The sequence below is a fragment of the Gossypium raimondii genome, chromosome 12 (assembly GCF_025698545.1).
Source record: "Gossypium raimondii isolate GPD5lz chromosome 12, ASM2569854v1, whole genome shotgun sequence".
In the NCBI taxonomy this organism is placed as follows: Eukaryota; Viridiplantae; Streptophyta; class Magnoliopsida; order Malvales; family Malvaceae; genus Gossypium; species Gossypium raimondii.
The window spans coordinates 53,462,178-53,484,886 of record NC_068576.1 but is presented as its reverse complement, the minus strand read 5'-3'; the positions used below and the strand labels follow the sequence as shown (position 1 = coordinate 53,484,886).

At 33.6% G+C, this 22,709-nt stretch overlaps 3 protein-coding genes and 1 long non-coding RNA gene across 5 annotated transcripts; all 4 read left to right on the top strand.

Annotated features, from left to right (window-relative positions):
* Nucleotides 1-1,224: 1,224 nt before the first annotated feature.
* Nucleotides 1,225-7,471, top strand: LOC105765186 (SPX domain-containing membrane protein At4g22990). 2 transcript variants are annotated; one of them, XM_012584155.2, is made up of 11 exons: nt 1,228-1,518; nt 2,215-2,273; nt 2,731-2,851; nt 3,540-3,851; nt 4,050-4,154; nt 4,260-4,714; nt 5,153-5,454; nt 5,678-5,859; nt 6,150-6,340; nt 6,464-6,597; nt 6,895-7,471. In XM_012584155.2, exons 2-11 carry the CDS (start codon nt 2,221-2,223, stop codon nt 7,131-7,133), a joined length of 2,094 nt encoding a protein of 697 aa, XP_012439609.1. In that variant the 5' UTR covers nt 1,228-1,518; nt 2,215-2,220; the 3' UTR covers nt 7,134-7,471. The 2 variants fall into 2 exon arrangements, with proteins under 2 accessions (XP_052480812.1, XP_012439609.1); XM_052624852.1 differs by having other exon boundaries at nt 1,225-1,518; nt 4,050-4,714.
* Nucleotides 7,472-10,165: 2,694 nt separating this feature from the next.
* LOC105762536 (protein HOTHEAD) lies at nt 10,166-12,854 on the top strand. The gene is made up of 6 exons (XM_012580294.2): nt 10,166-10,546; nt 10,675-11,014; nt 11,099-11,400; nt 11,486-11,883; nt 11,956-12,521; nt 12,609-12,854. The coding sequence occupies exons 1-6, from the start codon at nt 10,462-10,464 to the stop codon at nt 12,649-12,651; spliced, it is 1,734 nt and encodes a 577-aa protein (XP_012435748.1). The 5' UTR covers nt 10,166-10,461; the 3' UTR covers nt 12,652-12,854.
* Nucleotides 12,855-13,766: 912 nt separating this feature from the next.
* LOC128035588 (uncharacterized) lies at nt 13,767-14,517 on the top strand. Its single transcript, XR_008192069.1, has 2 exons — nt 13,767-13,922; nt 14,245-14,517. It is a non-coding gene; the product is annotated as an uncharacterized LOC128035588 (long non-coding RNA).
* A 2,153-nt stretch (nt 14,518-16,670) lies between these two features.
* On the top strand, nt 16,671-18,968 carry LOC105765185 (uncharacterized). Its single transcript, XM_012584154.2, has one exon. The coding sequence runs from the start codon at nt 16,942-16,944 to the stop codon at nt 18,841-18,843; it is 1,902 nt and encodes a 633-aa protein (XP_012439608.1). The 5' UTR covers nt 16,671-16,941; the 3' UTR covers nt 18,844-18,968.
* Nucleotides 18,969-22,709: the final 3,741 nt, after the last annotated feature.

Here is a 22,709-nt window from a genome sequence, read left to right as displayed (position 1 = left end):
GAACTTACTCATCGGATTTAGTGGCCCTGAAACCACTGTTTCCGGCACCACTAAAAAACGGGCTGTTACAATTATTATTTTAGAAAATTTTTAAAATCTTAAATTTTTATATATATATATATTAGATTTTTTTAAAATATAAAATTTGAAATTTGTATAAATAACTTGAATTTTGAAAATTATTTTGAATTTTTTTTGTAATTTTTGTTGAGAAAGACTAATTTGCTTATTTTCAAAGTTGACAGGGACAAAAAAAGTATTTACACCAATTTGTTATTCGAATTGTGAAATTCAACTCGACTCGAGTTATTTAAGTTGAATCGAATAAAACGAATAACTCGAAATTCGAATTCTTTTTTAATTTTTTCGAATCGAATCGAATTTAGCTTATTCTAATGGATAACATGAATAACCCTTCAAAACCAATTATAATGATTTTATAATATATTTAATTTTATTCTTTTAAATATTATTATTGAAGATAATATAAAATATAATAGATTAAAATTTTAAATTGATTTCAAAATACTATTAAAATTGAATGAATTGATAAATTATTTACTATAATTATTTTAATTCTAATCAATATTTTTTCCTTTACAAATGAAAAATAAACAATAAATATAGTAGGAATAGTTTTAGTTTTACAAAATTTGCAGTCCACGGTAATATTTTTTTTTTTGCGTTGTAAAATACTTGCTTAATGTAGCTGTATAATCATTCACTCGAGCAGTTTTTGTAGTAAGGAAATGTGTCCCGAATATCTTTATAAAAGTAAGATATACGATAATATTTTAAATCTTTATGAGTTGAATTGAATTTTATTTTATTTATTTTAAAATAGATAATTAATCTCTATAAATTATGTTAAAGAGTAAAAGATTTTTGTTATTTATTTTATTGTTAAAATTAGCATGATTAATTAAATAATTGATTGACCAATTTTTATAATAAAATAAATAAAATTTTAAAAAGTTAATTAATTTTTTAATTTATCATAAATTTATGACATGCCAACCCGTTTAGTGTGGATAATATGTTAATAGTATTGTCGTTAGATGTGAGATCTAAGTTTCAACATGTGAAACAAAATCCATGTAAGACATAAGACATTCCCTCTCTCTCCAGTCCCCACCAATAACAATATAAAAATAAAATCAAATAAGCTCAAAAATTCTTGTTCTTCACCAACGCGGGTTAGATAACCTTTGGATCAGGGATTTATTTTCTTATTTAAAATTTAAACGGAATTTAATGTGTTCCTAATGTCATCCCTTTAATTACACAAATTAGTTCGTCAAAATCCACATGATTTGATAGAAAAAATATCGGCTTTTAGAAATTATAAAAAAAAAAACCCTCTCTGTTTGTTATTCATCTCTCTCCTCCGCCTCCTGTATCGATCTATATCTCCATTATTTTCCTTCTTAAATTGCGTTTTTCCTTTTCTGTTTCTTTTTTTTTTTTTGTGTAGTTCTTCTTCGTTGATGGTAAATCGTTTTTGATTTGTTTTATCTGGTAATGCTTTTCTTTCTTATTTTTCTTGTTAATTTCCGTCTTTTTTTTCTAGCTCTGTTTGGTTGCTTAGAAAACAACCAATATAACACAAGATTAAAAAACAATTGAAACAAAGTAAGATTTATTCTCACCTTTTATTCAGTTTCGCATCATTGCATTTCGTCACCATACAATTTTGAATTTTTAAGATTTCGTCTTTGTTTTTCTTGAGGTTTCTTGGTAACCAACCAGTAATCATTAGGAATCTCTAGAATTTGCAACCGTTGTAATTTCACTCAATGATTTTAACATTGGCATTAACATGTATACTTTTGTTAACTGTTGCATTTAGAAAACTCGCTGTTTCAACTCAGTGATGATAAAGTTGCCTTTAGGTAAATTGATTAACATTTTGTCTTTTAGTCAGCAATAAGTAATAACCAGAAACAAATGATTTCAATGACCAATTCAATTAGGGTGGCTTTTCCGTTCTTGTTTGACACAGTGATAGTTCAAATATATTCTGTTCTCTGATACGTTACCGAAATTTCTATTTGATTATGGAAGCTAGTTCATATGTAAATGTCGCTTTAATCTGTCTTGCTTCTAGTTTCAAACTTTTTCTCCAGTTGTCTACTTTATAATGCTAAGGATGCTTAGTTTTATAATTTTTTCTTGCAGCATTCTGTTAATATAATTTACTTCATTTATTTGCAGAGAGATATGGTTGCCTTTGGGAAGAAGTTGAAGGCAAGACAAATTCAGGAATGGCAAGCGTATGTTTGATATATTCTTGTTATTTTTTGTGTATTGCTCTTAGACCATTTCCTATGTATTTTTTTGTTCAAAATTTGTCTGTATTATTTTTTGCTATGGTTTCCTATGTTTGATATAATATTTTTGCTCTTAGACAAATTCATTCTGTACTTTTTTTGTTCAAAATTTTTCTTCTGTATTAACACTATGCTTTTTGCTTGTGCAACATGCTGCTAATTTTTTCGACAGAAAAAAAAGAACATGGTGCTAGTTGTAATTTAATATATCTTATTATGACATCTTTCAATGTGGTTACAACTATCATTACCTTCTCTGATAGTTGACGGTGCTTGGTTTGCTACTGTCAGTCTTATGTGAGCATGAAATATTTACATGTGGTAGTTTTGCATGTTAACAAACTTGAATGTTTTTAGCAGCGAGGCAAGATCATATGGTCATATTTTAATTCTTCTTCAGGTATTACATAAACTACAAGTTAATGAAGAAGAAAGTCAAACAGTATGCTCATCAAATTGAAGTTGGGACACTAGAACGTCGACATGTTCTCAAAGACTTCTCAAGAATGCTGGATAATCAGGTATGTTGAGAAATGAACTTTAGACTATCCTCATGTACTTATTCATGGAATACAGAGACCAAAAGCTTGAATAGCATGGTCTCCATTATAAACATACTGGTATTATGTTTTTGGTCCTTTTGAAATTTGTTTTCATTCTCCTTATCCTAAGTTAAGATTTTCTTTAGCGTCACTCCTTTTCCCATTATTATTTTTTCACATTTATGGATTGTTAAGGGGAAAAGAGTAGGAACAAAATCATGGGGGTAGAATATAAATACGTTTATTGGAGTTTCTTTAATTTATCCTTTATTCTATCTATTGTGTTTTGCTTGCTGGCTGTGTCGCATTTTAATGCCTCTTTTAGCTGGTAAAAATTTCTTTAAAATGCTCTATCGGAGCAATGAGATATGTCATGACTCTGTGGAAGTAGAATGCCCTTATATAAAGATTTAGGTTTAAAAGAAAGTTTGCAAATGATCATAAATTAATGTTAGTCTTTAATAGATTTAGGCACATTTTACCACTTCAATAAACCTTGTTGTTTAAGAACATTTTGTTGTTTTCATAGTTGTTTTTTACATCTTACTTGCCCACTCCCTGGTCAATGCGGGTACAGTAAGACTTCTTGCGCAGCTCACTACTATGAGAGAGCATTATGAAAAATGTCTTTCTCAGGGTTGAATCTGATGTTTTTCATACTTTACAGATTGAGAAGATTGTCCTTTTTCTACTGGAGCAACAAGGCCTACTCGCAAGCAAGTTAGCAAAGCTTAGAGAACAGCATGATACTCTTGAGCAGCAGCCAGAAATATCCCAAATAACTGAATTAAGAGAAGGTTATAGAGTAGTGGGATACGATCTTTTGAAGCTTCTCTATTTTGTTGAAATGAATGCTATTGGTCTACGAAAGATATTGAAAAAGTTCGATAAACGCTTTCGCTATAGATTCACTGATTACTATGTCAAAAGTCGTGCTAATCATCCTTACTCTCAGCTGCAGCAAGTGTTCAAGCATGTGGTAATGTGTCAAACTCAGATATGCTTTGCCTTTCTTTTAGTGGGTTCTATTTCTATCTTTAATTATGCTTGTAAATGGGGCTTTAATATCCAGGTCTTGTTCATTTCTAGATGAGATTGTGAATACGTAAAAGCAGGGTATGCAAAAGTAGTTCTAGCCAGTACCCGTAAGCTTATTTTCCAGTTGTATAATTTGCAGGGTTTAGGTGCTGTTGTTGGAGCAGTATCTCGTAATCTTCATGAACTTCAGGACTGTCAAGGAAGCTACTTATCAATCTATGATCCGCCTGCCCTTCCTCTCCAGGTTTCTCCTATACATACTTGTGATCATTTTTCATCTGACTTTTCTTCCAAATTGTTGTATGATAATAAGGATATGGTTATGCTATTTTACTTGGATCATCTGCAGGATCCCGTGGTCGATTCAATAAAAGCAGCTGTGGATAGGTTAACTCACTCAACAAACTTCCTAAACTTTATGGCACAACATGCTCTGATCATGCAAGAAGAGCTACCTGCTCCCGCTGAGGAACAAATTGATGAAGAGAGATACCATTATGTGTCACTCCTCTTGAACTTAGCCAACACATTCCTTTATATGGTCAATACATATATTATTGTCCCTACTGCAGATAACTACTCCATGAGCCTTGGAGCTGCTGCAACAGTTTGTGGTATTGTTATTGGGGCAATGGCTGTTGCACAGGTGTTTTCTTCAGTGTACTTTAGTGCATGGTCTAACAGATCATACTTCAGACCTCTTGTATTTAGCAGTATTGTCCTTTTTGTGGGAAATGCTATGTATGCATTGGCTTATGATCTGAACTCATTAACAATGCTTCTACTGGGTCGGCTTTTTTGTGGGTAAGTGATCTTCTTTTCATTCTTTTCTTACTGTCACAGCTCATAGTACCTGAGTGATTGAGGCAGCATGGTCGGTTTTGTTCTTTTGGGTACTTTGCCAACACACCATATGGCTGTTAGTGGTATTGTCATTGTTGAGACATAATGAAAGCTCGCTATAGTTGGTGTTGGCTGAAGTACGGTATAACCTCTTAGTGAATAATGTCTCTATGCTAGCCATTCCGAAATTCCTCGTATTGGATCAGTTATTATTTTTATTATATGTATGGCAAACCTGAGCTTATTGGTATTATAAGTAGGGATAGGATTGGAGATTGAATATGGTTTTAGGACCCAAATTGAACTTACCAATGAATATTATGTTTTAAGAGACTAGTAGCTATGTTTCTTTTTTACTTTTACCATGTAGCTTTAAAAAATTAATCTTTGTCATTGCAGATTCGGTTCTGCTAGAGCTGTTAACCGCCGGTATATCAGTGATTGTGTACCCCTAAAAATCCGAATGCAGGCATCTGCTGGATTTGTTAGTGCCAGTGCTTTGGGAATGGCATGTGGTCCTGCTCTTGCTGGCATACTTCAGATAAATTTCAAGATTTACAAATTGACATTTAATGCAATGACTTTGCCAGGATGGGTTATGGCTGTTGCTTGGCTTGTATATCTGATATGGTTGTGGTTCTCATTTAAAGAACCATCTCGTGATGTTGAAGAGAACAATTCTCCTCATGCATCGGATTCTGGTTTGTTTTCTTATATCAATCATCTTTTGGCTTGATAGGTTATGCTATTATGTTTTTATTACCTGATCAAAAGGTGTTTCCATCTGTTTAAATTAAAACCCAATAATTGGTTTTGGAGCTCTACCTTTTAAAATTTTCCACTGAGATTGTTTTATTTGGTAACTTGGCATCTTATGCAATGCATTAAAATTATTGACATGCATGTTTCACCATGTAAATACAGAAACGGCTGAAAAGAATACACTTGAGAAAGGTCTGAAACAACCATTGCTGATTACTTCAGAAGAGCAGCAAGAAGATGATGAAGATGCAGAGGCTGATGGAAGTGAAGAAGTCTCTCAGGAATCTCGTCGACCAGCTACATCAATTGCATCAGCTTATAGACTACTTACACCCTCAGTCAAGGTATATGGTTTAATCAAATGCTGGCTTGAGTTTCAAAAGTTCTACCGATTAATTGAGTGTGCATGTTAAGCCATTTGCAATATGAAAGTAGTAAGCATGCTTAAATGAGGAAAAGTAGACATGTAAGATGTTTACGTTTATCAACTTGTTGTAGTTGTGTATAAGTTTAGCCAAAGAAAATGAGCTTAGTTGTTTCGAAATTTTAAGAATAGATCTAATACATAACTACATAGCTTAATTATTTACAATATTTGAATGTTCTCTGACCTGAGTTCTAATAATATCATCAGGTTCAGTTGCTGATATATTTCATGCTCAAGTATGCAATGGAAATTTTACTCTCGGAGTCTAGTGTCGTCACTACATACTACTTCAGCTGGTCGACAAGCACAGTTGCTGTATTTCTTGCATGTCTTGGCTTAACAGTTCTTCCAGTAAACATTGTTGTTGGGAGCTACATTAGCAACATGTTTGAAGACAGGTATTTTTAAAAAGCCCGTGCTCTTTCAATTTATTTATTTAACATAACTTGGTATTCATATTTTTGTCGATCTTGAGCTCTAGAATTGTTTGTCTAATATCCATTTTCATTGGTTTATTGTAGGCAAATTTTGTTGGCATCTGAAATTATGGTTTTCGTAGGCATACTGCTAAGCTTCCATGTAATAATACCATACTCCGTACCCCAGTATGTATGTTCAGGGCTCATCATGTTTGTTTCTGCTGAAGTACTTGAAGGTAGGTATTATTTTTGTTGTTTTATATATGACATGGCATGATGTTGGCATATTTGAAATGCTGCTCCGTCATAGCTGTATCTCAAGTTGAAGCGAATTATTTATTAGAACCGAAGATTAAGCCATCCTAAACTAGCGTGCCTTTCCTCTTTACATGAAAAATTGGGAACGTCTGTTTAGTTACATTTCACCCTTTTGTTCGAAGGAAACAGTCTGTTCATATTCACACTAGAATACAGCCGAGTGTGTCTTTTGTTGAATGGGGCTTTGTTGTTCAAAATTTTCTTGACCTTTGCAGGTGTCAACTTGTCACTGCTATCTCGGGTTATGTCATCTAGGCTGTCACGTGGAACCTACAATGGGGGACTACTTTCGACAGAAGCTGGGACTATTGCTCGAGTGATTGCAGATGCCACAATAACAATGGCTGGCTTCTTAGGTCAGAGTCAGCTTTTGAATATCACCCTACTTCCTTCACTACTGATATGCGTCATCTCTATTGCTGCTACATGCTTTACCTACAACTCTCTGTATTGATCGATTCTATAACAAGAAGAAGAAAAATCAGTATCTCCTTCACAATTCAATCATGATCCTTTACAGGTTTTACCTGTTCAAAATTTGTTTTCATCATCATCATCATTATTATATCTTATCAATGCTGTGTATTGTGACTCACTCAGGGCATTGATTATCTCTGTAATTGTAGCTTTGATAAAATTTTGGTTCCATTCAATTGAGGGCTCAAATAGAGCCGAAAAGTTCCAGATCTATAGAATGCTTCCACTTCTTTTGCTTATAGTTTATTTTTATCCCGGCACGAAGGTATGTGTACAAAACGAATATGTTCAATTTTTCTTCTAGATTTTTCCAAATGTTTTAAGTATCATATATCTTCTGTATCCACATCATCTGTTTCTGGAGCATATAAATGATCTCAAATATAGTCTCATTCTTTAATAGTTTATTACTTAAATTAGTGACTTAAAACCTCAAGTACTAGTAATGATGTTGGTGAGATTTGGGTAGAAAGTAGCATGTAGCTATAGCATTTAACTCTAGCTGGGATTTAATTAGTTACGGCTCAAATGGTCATATATATATATTTTGTTTGAAATTTCGGTACCACTTTACAGACTACAAATAACTAATCTTAGTAGCAGTGACTAAGCCTGCATAAAATACCAATTAAAATGCTACCTCATCCTCATGCATTATTCACTTGATGAATAAATTATTGCACAAGCGCTTAAGGCTCCTTCGGTCCATTGCCTCAACTACCATATAAGGCAAGGCTTGGAAGCAAGCTAAGCACTTGTCGGCGACAACTAGGCTCATGAATTCTTCGTATTTTATACATAATCACTACATTTTTAAGTTTCACAATTTCATAAATAAACAAATTAAAAATACTTATAGGAATAAAAGCATTAATAAATCTATTGGCACCGATCATATATGAAATATGTATACACTCAACTCAAGTAACTACTTTTCTTGGCCTTAAATCTATTAGGGCACTTATATAACAAGCACGCCCAACTGCCCCCTCTACCTACTTGTCCGTACAATGTCTATGTCCATATATAACAAGCAAATAAATTCTGGTATACACAGCAGAACTATATCATATATTTTAGGGGAAGGGTTAATTCTACCAAACACCCTCAAAATTTTTTTTTTGGATTTTAAATTTATCTCAAACTTCCAAACATTTTAATTGAATCTTAAAAGTATTAAGATTTATTTCTTATTACTTTTCAAAAGTGTTTTGAAACCATAAATAATACTAAATAAACAACTTTTGAACTTAAATTAAAATTACTTACAATATTAACTACTTACAAATGTTTAAAACTTATATTACATATATTAAAATATTAATAACGAGTTATAATAAATTTTTTATATTTTTACTAAAATATCATAATATTAACAAATTTGAATAATACTCAAATGCATATTTTTTACTTCACAACATCATGTCTAAAATAGACATTTTATTTTTTAAAAGCACTTTTTGGCAGTAATACTGAACCCTTAAAATTTAAATCAAACTTTTTAAAGGCACTTTTTATAAGCATTTTTTTTAATTCAAAAGCACTTTTCAAAAACAATGAGAAATTAACCCTTAGTTAGTATTGTATCAATTAGATCCTCTCATCAAAGCTTAGCTATTAGCTTCAGCATAATACCAACTCAAATATGACATGAAGCATATTTAAAATACATTGATTAAATTATAAACACATATGTGTACCTATTGCATTGACGGCTTGGTTTCACTTTTTTAACGTGTTATGCCAAAGTTGTCCATGCAATAGGTACAAAATTGTTTACAGTTTAATTTACGTATTTTTGTTAGGTCCAAATTTGCAAGCAAAAACCGAGCAGTGTCAACTACTTCAAGTACTGGTGAAGAGCAAAGCAGAAAAAAATAAACGCTTGGTATGTTTACGTAGTTCATTTCCCCTATGGTTTTATCCAAAGAGATAATTCACTATCTTAACATCTCTCACAAGTGAGGATAAGCACTAACGCTTACCAGATTAGCAAACTCACTTTTGCACCTAATATATTCTGAGTTTTTCCCCTAAAAACTTAATAAAAACCAAGTGACTCGCTTGATTACTTAGTACTTTAAAAAATAAGTTCTAAATAACAAAATAAGTGCTAATTTTCCATACACTTTATCTACACAAGCCTTTCAATATATAAAAGTTTAAGGCTTTTAAGATAAAGGTAAATTACAATCAATCTTCCCATCAAAATAGCAAAATAATCAATAAGGATAATATATTCAATATGACAAAGATAAGTCTTCAAATTTTCAGGATATGCTACCAAATTACTCGTTCCTATCCAATCTTCTCAAACTGGGGAAGTCAATTTGCTTGATTATGTTCCTATAACGGGTTTAGATATTATAGAAGGATTTGCACATGTCTAAAATATCAGCAAATATCATAGCCCAACGATTTTGTTACAATAAATTACCTATTTCATATATCACAAGTTATGAGGCTGAGCAGTGCTAGAATCAATGGACACTGTTGTGGCATCTTCAAAAGTACCTCAACAGTTTTTTTCTGATACAATATTAGGGGTGGGAGATGGAGGTAACATGGTTTGAACCCGTGTCAAACGAGTGTCTAACAAGAACTTTAATTATCTCTCCACACAAGTCAATATGTGTACAATTGAATTAAAAATTTAAGTTTTATATATACATTTGAACTATAATCCATAATTTAAAATATATTTTAGGTCATATCCGAACTAGCATTTAAGACCAAAATTGATACAATATTGATATTTTGCGGACTCAATTAGAAGGCTTTAAGGTTCATGGACCAATTTGAAATCCGGACAATACTTTGAGAAGATTAGTGAAATAAACCCTAAAAAAAAGTAGATTTGAAAATCACCCCTCTTCGACTTTTATTGAGTATCCGAAGTTTCATTGTCCTAGGCCCTAGCCTTCTCTTTTTCCGGGTGAAAAAAAAAAGTAGTTAAACTTAACTCTGGGTGGATCTCCTGCAAATATGTTTGCTCCAGCGAAATCACATATTGTGCATTTTCTTGAACATTTCCTTAAGCTTTTGCCTACAAGATTGGACATTCTTCACCTTGTTTTTGGCTTTTATGACCGATAAACACAATCAAGAATCTTTGTTCCCATAACCTATCTCCGTAGACATTGTTGCTGGATTGCCCTTCAACATTTTTTTCTCTTTGTTTTATGTAGTCTATAAGAGGCAAGACCAGGTTTTGCACTTTGTTGGTATACATGCATAGGACGATATATATATATATATATATCACAAGCATTTGTTAACAATTTGTGTGGTATCATTTTGAGACAATGAGTACTCTTGGATGGTGGAGACTTATTTACGCTGCCTTTGCTGGATTTCTCCTCTTTCATGGCTTTTCTGCCTCTGAAAACGGTACTACTTATTATGTTATACCTGAAATCTTAACATGAAGTTTATTTTTTAGTATAAAAAACAATTATTTTATTGCAAAAACGTCGTGAGGTCCTAAACTATATATGAATATATCTGCATCCCAACAGCCCCAAACTACTCCTTCATGCACAATGCAACATCAGCACCATTCTTGTCTTATTACGACTACATAGTTGTTGGTGGTGGCACCGCTGGCTGCCCCTTAGCTGCCACATTATCTCACCTTGCCAACGTCTTGCTCCTTGAACGAGGTGGCTCCCCCTATGGTGACCCCAACATCACTAAATTGGTTAATTTCGGTGCTTCCCTCTCCGACCTTTCCCCGTGGTCCCCGTCACAGCGGTTTATCTCCACGGACGGCGTCATTAATTCACGAGCACGCGTGTTGGGCGGCGGAAGCTGCCTGAATGCGGGGTTTTATACACGCGCTTCTCCTGAATATATCAGGTACCAAGTTTGCATCATATGCTCAGGATATAATTTTTCATATGTATGTGTGTATATGTATATCTGTTATGTTTTTATTTTTAGGCAAGCGGGGTGGGATGGAAGATTAGTGAACCAATCATACGAGTGGGTTGAAAAATTAGTGGCATTTGAGCCACATTTGGGGCATTGGCAATCGGCTGTGAGGAACGGTTTGTTAGAGGTTGGGGTGGTGCCATTCAATGGGTTCACCTTTGACCATATTAATGGCACCAAAGTTGGTGGGACAATATTTGATGAACAAGGGAACAGGCACACAGCTGCTGACTTGTTGGAGTATGCCAACCCTCGGGGTCTCACCGTCCTTTTGTATGCTACTGTGCAAAAAATCTTGTTTAGATTTAGAGGTACATTATCTAATAACACAGCTCAAATGGTCAAATTCTATATTTATCATACTACCAAACCATTATGTCCCATTTCAAATAACAGGGAGAAGAAGCAGACCAGAGGCATATGGTGTGATTTTCAGAGATGGATCAGGGATTGAACATAGAGCATATCTTAAATATGGGTTTAAAAACGAAATCATTATATCTGCGGGAGCATTGGGAAGCCCACAGCTGTTGATGCTGAGTGGAGTAGGACCGGTTGCTCATCTTAAAGCTCACAATATCCCAGTGGTGTTAGACCAACCCTTGGTTGGCCAAGGCATGTGTGATAACCCCATGAACGCCGTTTTTGTCCCGTCTCCAATTCCGGTTGAGGTTTCGCTTATCGAAGTCGTTGGTATCACACATTTTGGGAGCTACATTGAAGCTGCAAGTGGTGAAACCTTTAGTGCTTCTGTTACTACTACTTCAAGAAACTATGGCATGTTCTCACCTAAGGTATAATAAGTTTTGGAGGCTATTCATTTAAGCTTAGAAGATTGAACTGTACTCTACAATTTTACTATGCAGATTGGTCAGCTATCTACGGTGCCACCTAAACAAAGGACCCCAGAAGCCATTGCCAGAGCTGTTGAATACTTGGATAATCTTGACCAGGCAGCTTTACAAGGTGGATTCATCTTGGAAAAAATTATGGGTCCGATCTCAACGGGCCATTTGGAGCTCCAAACCCGTAACCCAGACGATAACCCATCCGTCACCTTCAATTATTTCCAGCATCCACTAGACTTGCAAAGATGTGTTCAAGGGATTCAAACCATAGGGAAAATCGTTGAATCGGAGTCATTCTCTAAATTCAGATATGATTACATGTCTTGGCCAGGACTCGTTAACATGACAGAACATTCCCCAATAAACTTGCTGCCTAGACATTACAACTCCTCAATCCCACTTGAAACGTTCTGCAGAGACACTGTGATGACTATATGGCACTATCATGGTGGCTGCCAAGTTAGTAGGGTTGTTGACCCCGATTATAAGGTTCTTGGTGTCGAAGCTCTAAGGGTTATCGACGGTTCCACTTTCAACTATTCGCCTGGGACTAATCCTCAGGCCACTGTCATGATGCTTGGAAGGTAGTACATAAATTAATCACTAGCAAAAATATTCATTTTATGTTGGGTTTTTTAAAATTGACATTTTAGTTTGATGTGATGATGCAGGTACATGGGTGTGAAGATATTGAGAGAGAGACTAGGCAATTAAGAATCCGCATGATTCTTTATGGTTGATTTTTATTTCTTTTGATCAAGACATGATGGATGGATGGATGGATGGATGGATGTTCTTGACTTGTCATTACGTATTGAGTGGTCCAGAATTTGAAGTCTTTAAGTTAATACATTTGTCAAAGAGTTGCATTAATGGATGTTTGACATTTAGAAATGTTATGTTTATTTTGTTGTTCAGTTGTTTTTGCTTTTCATGATAAATCTGGTTCAGTGATCGAACAATAATTAAAACACATATGAAAAATCAAAATGCTATAAGAAACTAAACAAGAATACATACATCTTATTTTTGTACTAAGGTTAAATGCTACCATTTGTCCTTTTACTTTACGAAAACTGTGAATTTAATTCATGCACTTTAATTTAATCGAATTTAGTCTTTATATTTTTCGAATTTTAAAATTTTAGTCTTGGCCCAAACGGTAGTATTTAGATTTGTTTGGTTAAATTTAATTACTAGTCATGTATTATGCGTAGATTTGGCCCATATTCTCGGATTGAATTATTATAAGTTTCGATGCTTTTCAAATTTTGAAAATTGCAGTCTTGATGCAAATAAAAGTCATTAATCCATTAATTGGAGTTTTAGTGAGTACTATGTGTAAATTAATAACAAACTAACATGACATTATACATATGATAATGTGCCTGCCGCATCAAATTTTGAAAATAACAGAGCTTTAACTTAATTAATTTTGACGGTTATTGTTTGGAGAAGACTGAAATTTTAAATTTTGAAAAAGTATAGGGACTAATAGTAGAATTTAACCAAAAATTTAATGTAAGGAAGACATTAATGGGAAAAGTTAGGCATCTTCCCTTCTTTACGCTGGTTTCTCCCTCTTCCTATATTCAAGAGAATATTGACAGCATTCATTAGTCAAAATCAAGCAAAGCGTAGAATCTGTCAAAGAGACCCCTTTTTTTTCCATGTAAAAAGAGCCTTTTGCGTAGAAAGCAGGCACCAAAGGAAAGGATATCCTCAGCATATGCTATATCCTATATGTGCCTTAAACAACTTATCCACCATTGGTGCATGTTGTTTTAAGCCCTACTTGTGCCACAAAATCAATAATTGATCATCACTAAGTCCTGAACTGGTTGCAGGGCTTCTCTGCATTGGCAGGTAGATGATAACTCCACATCATGTAGTTAACCTGCCAAAGGAGAGTTGCCCTTTAACTGATTCAACTTAATAAATCATCCATGTATATAGCCCCTTTTGTTCGTAGCTCACTCAAAAAGGTAAGATATCTTCATTTTTCTCTGTGGCTTTTGCATTATGTTGCACACATTGTGTTAATTAATCATAGCTTTTCTGCAATATTGCCTGTTTTTGGGTGGTAAGAGAAACTGTATTGTGTCATAGTTGGTAAAACTGTTATGGCTCACGGCATCCTTGATTCTGGTTTTGTTGGAAGTTGGGGCAATCAATGCCCTGGTTTCACATTTGTTACAGTGCGGCCTGACATAATTAGTCAGCTTCTTACATATGAACTCTTTAACTTTCTATCTTGGAAAAATGGAGTGTGAATATTTGAACTCTAAGCACATTATTTGAACTCAGCTGTGAATCTCCCCTAACAAAGAGGTGCAAATTATTGAGAATTCACCCGAGATGTTGGGCATGGAGTCACAAGTTCTCTAATAATCAACCAGTCCATTACTACTGTTCTACAAAGGATATCTTCTGACCACATCATAATTATTACCATCCATGCATAACCAATCTTGGTATAGTTTCACATTGTTATAATTACAATTTCTTTTTGCTTAAACTACATCCTGTCTTTTTGCATGGCCTAAATTTCAATACCGCCGAGGATTTATTTTCTTTCAACCTGTTACCAAAAATAGTAATATTCGCGAGGATTTTTATTTAAATTCATTCACACGATTCAATCAAACCACATTTAACGAGTAAGATTATCAATCTCATAACATGTAGTTCATTATAAAATCATTGAGTAAAACAAATGATTTATGTAAGTGCGTTGCATTGAGGAATATCTACTAAGCTATTATGATTTGATTGGAGTGTTTTGATCAAAATTGTTTCGATTTATAATTGATGATTTATGAGAATTTTTAGCACTCGTAATTGAAGATAATTCAAGCAAGAATTAAGCAAAGCAAAGATATAATCAAAACTTTTAATGTGATAGGAGATTTTATTTGGGGAACTGATTTGTAGTATAAAATTGTATAATTAAGTTGGCGTGTTTATCATATTACATTTTCAGCACGTTTGGTTCACAAAAATGGAATAGAGTAAGTATTGAATAGCTATGTGATGAGAATAGAATAAGAATGTTATAAGTATTATGTAGTTTGGTTCACTGAATGGGCTAGATGTATGGGAATATGCAGGTAATAAGTATAAAAAGATATTAATATCCTTTAACTAAATAAATGGTAAAATTATTTTATGGACCCTTCTCACCACATCATCTATAGTCTCTTCCAATAATTTAATGACATTTCATCAATTTTTTTCATGTCATTAACACATGATTTTAGTTTTTTTTTTACCCAGAATCTCGAAGCAAAATCTTAAACCCCAAACTTAAAAGCTTAAACATTAAAACCCAAACTCAAACCCTGAGTTCAAACTCTAAACCCCAAACCTAAACTTGAATCCAAACTTAAATCTTGAACCTTGAATTTTCTAAACCCCAAACTCGAACTCGGGGTTCTAGGTTTGAGACTCAAGGTTTAGGGTTCAGGGTTCGGGTTTGGAGTTCGGAGTTTTAGGTTCGAGATTCTGTGTTCAAAATAAAAAAATCAAAATTATGTGTCAATAACATGGAAAAAAATTATTGTAATGTCATTAAATAATTGGAAAGAGACCATAAATTATGTGGTGGGAAGGGTCCATAAAAATTATACATAAGTTACTTTAAAAAATTATATTTCAATAATTCATTCCTCTTAAATTTTGGTAAAAGTCTATTGAGAGTACTTGTACTACCGTATAAAGTTCATTTTAATCCCTCGGCTTAAAGTTGTTTCTGGTTAGCCTTTATATATTAAAAATTTATTCAAATCAAGACACTTTTACAATTTATCGTTAAGTTACTGATAATTTGCCAAAATTATATTAAGCGGAATGGCGTGCAATAGTTTAAAATACATAAATTTTTTAAGATGGTTGGGGTTTTATGGGTTGAGTCGGATTATGGAAAAATCAGTTGGATATAACATAATTTTGTTCAAATTATCAATAATTTAACAATAAATTATAATTATGTTATGATTTGAATTTTTTTTAACTAACTTAAAGCAACTTTTAGTAGAGGGACTAAAATAAACTTGATATAATAGTATAGGATTCCCGGTAGATTTTGACCTTTAAATTTTGTTGCTCGCATCGGATAAATATGCGTTGTTGTTCCAAAATCATCCTATGTTTGCTGTAGTTAGGAAGCATAATGCTTTTGGAAGACGTTCGGCACACAATCCCAAATTTCAAATACAAAAACAGAAAAACGACGACTTAGCCAAAGAGTCTTTGTTGATGCAACACTCGGGGCCGGGTGGAAAAACATACCATCATATAAGAGAGTGAATCATAAGAAATCAATAATGTTTACACAATTAAGGCAATTAATAAGCCAATTGGCTTGTTTGTAACACTTCAATATCTTTTTTTATGTTCAATATTGTATGGATAATCATGTTGCTCCGACTGTTTCTTATAGTATTTGTGTTCTAAAATTGGATAGAAAGATATGATTTCTAGAAATTATTAAACAAAATTAAAAGAAAAAAATTATACTTATATTATATATATATTCGATACTTATACTCGAATTTGAGCAATTTACGAGTATCGACATTGACATTAAGGATTTCCTTTTCTAACATGTTTTGATTCATTTGATGTGTGTACATAAAAGAAATTTCTTAGAAAAGGGATCACTTCCTTAAGTTTCACAATTTGATCAATTAAATGTAATGAAGAAGCTTAGGTCATTCTTCATTACACAATACAAAGTTGTCGGTTTAGTCTTATAATTCAGTCTCCCTTCTTCCCTTCTTTTGATTTCTTTTCACTTTTACTTCGTAAGGAAGTACTTCATGTTTGAGATTAACAAAGAAAATGGATTTAATCAAAAACAATTGTGCATTAATTAGCAACACATTGGATCATGCATGTCTTTTATAAACTTAAGTTGAAGAACATGCATTGAGTATGCTTCTTGCTGAATGTTGATGGGGGTTTCCATTAGACAAACCTTTCCAATTCTCATAATACAAGACAATGCAATCACCATGGATAAGAGACGCCGCAAAAGCCTGCTGTTCCGGTTGTTGTCCGAATCCATTTCCAGGACTTCCCCAGTCTCATTCTGCGACGTCTGAGACTCCGATCACCGCGGCGGAGGCATTTCGATACAAGTTTGAGGTAAGCACGGTTGCTACTCTCTACCCAAATTTCAACTTCACCAACCATGAATCCCTTCCTTCATTTGAGGAAACTTTTTCTTATTTCAACAAAGTGTACCCTCAATATTCCCAAACGGATGAAGCTGACAAAATCCGAGCTCATGAATACTATCATCTTTCCATCACCAACCATGTCTACCTTGATTACATTGGCCATGGCCTTTTCTCTTATTCTCAGCTTGAAAATCAATGTCCAGGATCTCCTGTTACTTCATCATCTTTAGAGTCCCCATTTTTTGATGTTTCCTACAAATCAGTAAGCTTGAAATCTCAGCTATTGTATTGTGGTGAAGAGTCGGAATTTCAGTCCAGTATGAGGAAAAGGATCATGGCTTTCATGAATATCTCAGAAGCTGATTACAACTTTATTTTCACTGCAAATCAATCAGCTGCTTTCAAGCTTGTTGCAGAGTCTTATCCATTTCAGTATAGTCGAAACCTTGTAACGGTTTATGACCATCAAAGTGAGGCCGTGGAAGTGATGATTGAGAGGTCTAAGAATAGAGGAGCAAAAGCCATCTCGGCTAGTTTCTCATGGCCTAATCTGGAAATACAGACGGACAAACTGAGGAAGAAGATAAGCAAGCGCAAGAAAAAAGGACTTTTCGTTTTCCCACTTCAATCAAGGGTTACAGGGTCGAGATATTCATATACGTGGATGAGCCTGGCAAGGGAGAATGGATGGCATCTGTTGCTTGATGCATCTGCATTGGGAGCTAAAGACATGGACACCTTGGGGCTTTCTCTCTTTAGCCCCGACTTCCTGGTATGCTCATTTTACAAGGTTTTTGGTGAGAACCCATCTGGATTTTGTTGCTTGTTTGTCAAGAAATCCAGTACTTCAGTTCTGAAAGATTCAACCACAAGTGTGGGAATAGTGAATCTTATCCCTGTATCATGGCCAGCTCGAATCCCCGATAAACCAGCTATAGTTTCTAGCATTGAAACAAAAAAGAAAGTGGATGAATTTCCTCCTATTCAAGGTTCATTCTCAGGCCCCTTCTCTATCCAACACAAGAACGATGAAGATGAAGCCAGTCATGAAGTACAGAAACCTGAAGGAAAAGGAACCAAAACAAAGAAAAAGACCGTATCATTTTCTGAAATTGAAGAAGTGATAGAAGCATCCTTTGAACCTGGTAGCACCAGCAATACCCTTGAGAACAAAAACCCAAAATTCGAATGCAGAAGCTTGGATCATGCAGATTCATTAGGGGTGGTACTAATCAAGAGCAGGACAAGGAACCTGGTCAACTGGTTGGTGAATGCACTGACGAGCCTTCAACACCCACATTCAGAAACCGGAGTCCCTGCTGTCAGAATCTATGGACCCCAAGTAAGCTTTGACCGAGGACCCGCAGTGGCATTCAATGTATTCGATTGGAAAGGAGAAAGGATCGATCCTACAATGGTGCAAAAGCTGGCTGATAGAAACAACATTGCTTTGAGCATTGGAACTTTGCACCACATTTGGTTCTCGGATAAGCATGAAGAGGAGAAGGAGAAGAAGGCATTGGAGACAGTGTTGTCGAGCAATAGGAGACATAATTTGGGTTGTGGAATAACAGTGGTCACTGCTGCATTGGGATTCTTGACAAATTTTGAAGACGTGTATAGGGTATGGGCATTTGTTTCCAGGTTCTTGGATGCTGATTTTTTGGAGAAAGAGAGATGGAGATATAAAGCTATTAATCAGAAGACAGTTGAAATCATTTAGACTCTCAATCAATCATCAGTTTAATGAAATCTTATCCAACAAAATTGTAATCAGCCTAATGTTGAAATTCAACAATCAAAGGGTTTCCATTTATAGTAGATTAAAGACAGATTTTAGTTTTCCAAGGCTACCTAATAGATAGACCCTATTTTAGGGGTTCAATTTGTTGAGTCGGCTTGGATCTTGTCAACTTTGGAACTCATCTTTGCATCCATGACCCATTGATGCCAAGCCCACTTCTCATCATCCCATTAAAAAAGTCATAGAGGCCCGATATATTGGAACATAAGCCCAAAGCAATATATAACGTTTGACCAAAATCAAGCTATAGTGAAAAAACGTTTAACTTAAGCCCATTGCTTCCAAAGAAAAATGCTAGCAAGAACACAAACGACACTAGCATAAGCTACATTAAAATAATAGATTTCAGCCACCAAATTAGACCTCCACAAGCCGGTGCATTCCGTCTGTCGACGATGACCACGTTCTTTTTAGTGTAACCAGCGAAACCTTAGTAAATACCATTGAAACAAGGGTCATGACTTTAAAGATACTGAATCTATCACTGATTCAAAAAAAACGAGTCATAATCAATTAAAAAAACTTCTATTTCCTCTGAAATCTCGTGTCTAACCTTTTTTTTTTACTTGCATTCAAGCCCAAGTAGTTGAACTAGTTGGTTTTCAATAAAATTATTCAAAATGTGATTGATATTGTTGTTCAAGAATTTTGGGCGAAGCTTGTCAAAGGAAGTGCCAAAAATGAGAGTGATGCACTAAGCCCTAACATAGGGAAGTAATAAATCAAAATACAAGTCAAAGCATAGGCTTTAAAGTCAGTTTACCACCTACCGCTAACTTAATATTTTTCCTAATCTTTTAAAACTATTAATTAATTGAATTGTTGTGGAATTGGGGAAGTATTATTCAATTTCAAGTGGGCAGAATTCAAGACTGCTTTAGTCCAAATGTTTGGGCTTGAAAATTTTTTGGATAACTAATATTTTTATTTTATAATTGATAAAATTGTCTGTATCTTGACTCACCGTAATTAAAAATGAAAATAATCATTAACTAATTAAATTAAGATTCATCAAAACTTAATATTAATTAGAGATATATACCAGAGTTAATCACAATTTTCTAAATAATTATTTACAAATTTTACAACAACATGAAAAGTCAAAATTCATTAGACATGGTCTTATAGTTGAATAAGATGACCCATTATTGAGGTTATTTTAGACAGTTCATTAATCACCTTACATTAAATTAATTAAAATACTGTACCAAAAAATCAACTAACAGATGTGCGCCTGCTATCTTACCAAACTAAATTAGGCTTACTTCACAAATTAAACACCACATGCATTCAATTTTTTTAGATTTATTTCTATATGAAATTTTATTGGGATTTCCTATAGAAAAATCAACGTGAAGAATAAAAGTAAATTGTTGGTCAATAAAACTTGGCTTGCCTACTCCCCGCCCCGGTTATTGCATGTCTTTTCTTCAATTCTATTTATATTATATATTTTTAAAATAACCTTTGGTAGACCATAAAAAAAATAGGGTTTACATTCTGCACTTCTAATAAAACACATATATATATATTGATTGATTTTTGCCAACCTTGGTATTTCTTTTGATCAGATGCGCTTATATTTATGTTCTGGTTAGGCTTAATCATGAGTCGAGTAGTTTGGTTTGAAGGTTCGTCCGAAAAGTGAAAATAAATGGGTTTGGGCAAAAAAATAGTCTCTGGTAAGCTCTTTTGTCCGGGCTCGGCTCAACCCGACTCAAAAAAAGAAAAAAAATGTTATTTTTATTGTTTTGATGTCATTTTACTATTATATTACTACTATTTTATTGTTATTGTTTGGATATTCTATAACTCTTGTTTTATTTAAAGGCATTTAATTATTTTTGTTGAGAAGGGGCCTAAATTTATATTGAGGTTAGAATCTTTAAAAACACACTTAAAAGTGATAAAAACATGGAAGAATTTGTAGGAGTGAAAGAAAAGAAATTCAAAAAAATTCTCAAGACACATGGCCCATGCTCCGAAGGTTAAGTTGGATAGTGACAATTGGTATCCATACGTAAGTTTAAATATTTGAAAAACTTATAAACATTTCTAAAATATATTCTTACCTAGTCCGATCATGACATCTTCAATGAACTAAACCCAATTAAGAGGAAAGTAAGTAAAACAAGAATAACTCATCAAAATCTTAGCTGCCAGAATAATAAAAACAAAATTATTCTCATTTGGATCGTCATGTAGTTTGACAATTATTTTACATTTCTTTTTAGGTTTCCATGTTTGGACTTCATAAGCATCTTACCAGTCAGGTTAGCCGTCTTTTGTTTTTGTTTTTTCCCTTCAAAATCATCATCCTCTTTTTATGAAAAATAATACATGAATAAAGATGGTTGAGTGGATTTTTAAGTGCAAAGTAGAGTTTTTTAAAATAAAAATGTATACTTTTTGAAATTGGATAACCACTTATTTGCAATTGACAATAATTTAATTTATCGTTTATTAACATAATTATATTTATTTTTTAATTTTCTCTAATTAAAATGATATTATTTGACTTGTAGATTATCAATTATTATTTAATACATTAATTGCGCAGTTTTTAAATTTCCTGAGTGAAATTTAAAAATCAGATTATAAAATTTAAAAAATGCTTTTTTTTTCTTAAATTAATACTTAAAAAAATAATATTAGCAGTCCACGTGCAGCGTGAAACGGAGGTCACATGCTGACATGCTTGACCCGATGTTTCAACTACCCCAACTGGGTCCCACTTTATTACACTTCAAACACACAAAAAGAAAATAAGTTCAAAACACTCCAAAATAGAGAACAACCCTTTCGGTTCGATAGCTTAAACACCGATTTTTTTATTTTTAAATCCAATTGGATTCGAAGTTTGCATCGAATCGGATCTAAGATTTTTAATCACAATACATGGTAAAAGCATGATGGGATAAGTTGAAGTCTGATAAGGATTTCAACAAGTATATTTTCTAATTTAATCTAAACTTGAACTGTAAGCATAAATAATATAATTATTTTTATGAATATTCTGACATATTATTTGTGACGGTAATTTTAAGAGACATTAATAAGTCAATTTGGACTTTGGGTTGCACTTTTTTTCTAGCTTGAGTTCTGACCAATCAACGTGATTTTTATTTATTGCTATATACATATTTTATAATAATTAATAATATTATTCTCAACGACTTAATGCTCTAGTAACCAAAAATATATATATGCTGTCAATTTTGGATGGCAATAAAACCTATTAATTTATCCTGAATTAATTATCAGGATCCACGTAGGATAATCTCAAATTAAAAAATCTTGTACCCGTCTAATAGTATCCATATTATTTGATGAGTTAAGTGTTAAAACTAATTTAAAATGATATATTTAAAAAAGTTATTAGTTGCACCTTATGAAACATTGAAGTCTTCTTAAGAGGCTCCATTAAAATTGATTTTGGAGTCCTCGGAAGGATTATGCTTAGAGTGGGTTTGGATGGGCGATTAGGTGCGGTGCGGTGCGTTTAGCTTACTTTTTGTTTCACGCTACAGTATCGTTACAGTATCTAATCTCACCGCCACCGCTATTTTTATACTAACCGCAGGTAAACGCACCGCCCATCTAAACTCACCCTTAATAGGGCATTAGAGCTTTAAGATGCTTCGTAGGGAACTATGTTGAGGCCCTCAAAAGGTTTATGCTTGAAAGGGCATTGAAATATTAGGAGGCTTTATTGAAAACAACAACAAAAATTTGTACACAATAATCGTTTATACAGTGAAGTGGGTAAAGTATTTCTCTTAAAC

Coding starts and splice junctions, on each gene's coding strand:
- LOC105765185 (XM_012584154.2), top strand. CDS start 16,942: ATGCAATCACCATGGATAAGAGACGCCGCAAAAGCCTGCTGTTCCGGT.
- LOC105765186 (XM_052624852.1), top strand. CDS start 2,221: ATGGTTGCCTTTGGGAAGAAGTTGAAGGCAAGACAAATTCAGGAATGG. Junction 5,455..5,677: donor TCCTCATGCATCGGATTCTG/GTTTGTTTTCTT, acceptor ATGTAAATACAG/AAACGGCTGAAAAGAATACA. Junction 5,860..6,149: donor TACTTACACCCTCAGTCAAG/GTATATGGTTTA, acceptor TAATATCATCAG/GTTCAGTTGCTGATATATTT.
- LOC105762536 (XM_012580294.2), top strand. CDS start 10,462: ATGAGTACTCTTGGATGGTGGAGACTTATTTACGCTGCCTTTGCTGGA. Junction 11,015..11,098: donor GCTTCTCCTGAATATATCAG/GTACCAAGTTTG, acceptor TTTTATTTTTAG/GCAAGCGGGGTGGGATGGAA. Junction 11,401..11,485: donor AATCTTGTTTAGATTTAGAG/GTACATTATCTA, acceptor TTCAAATAACAG/GGAGAAGAAGCAGACCAGAG.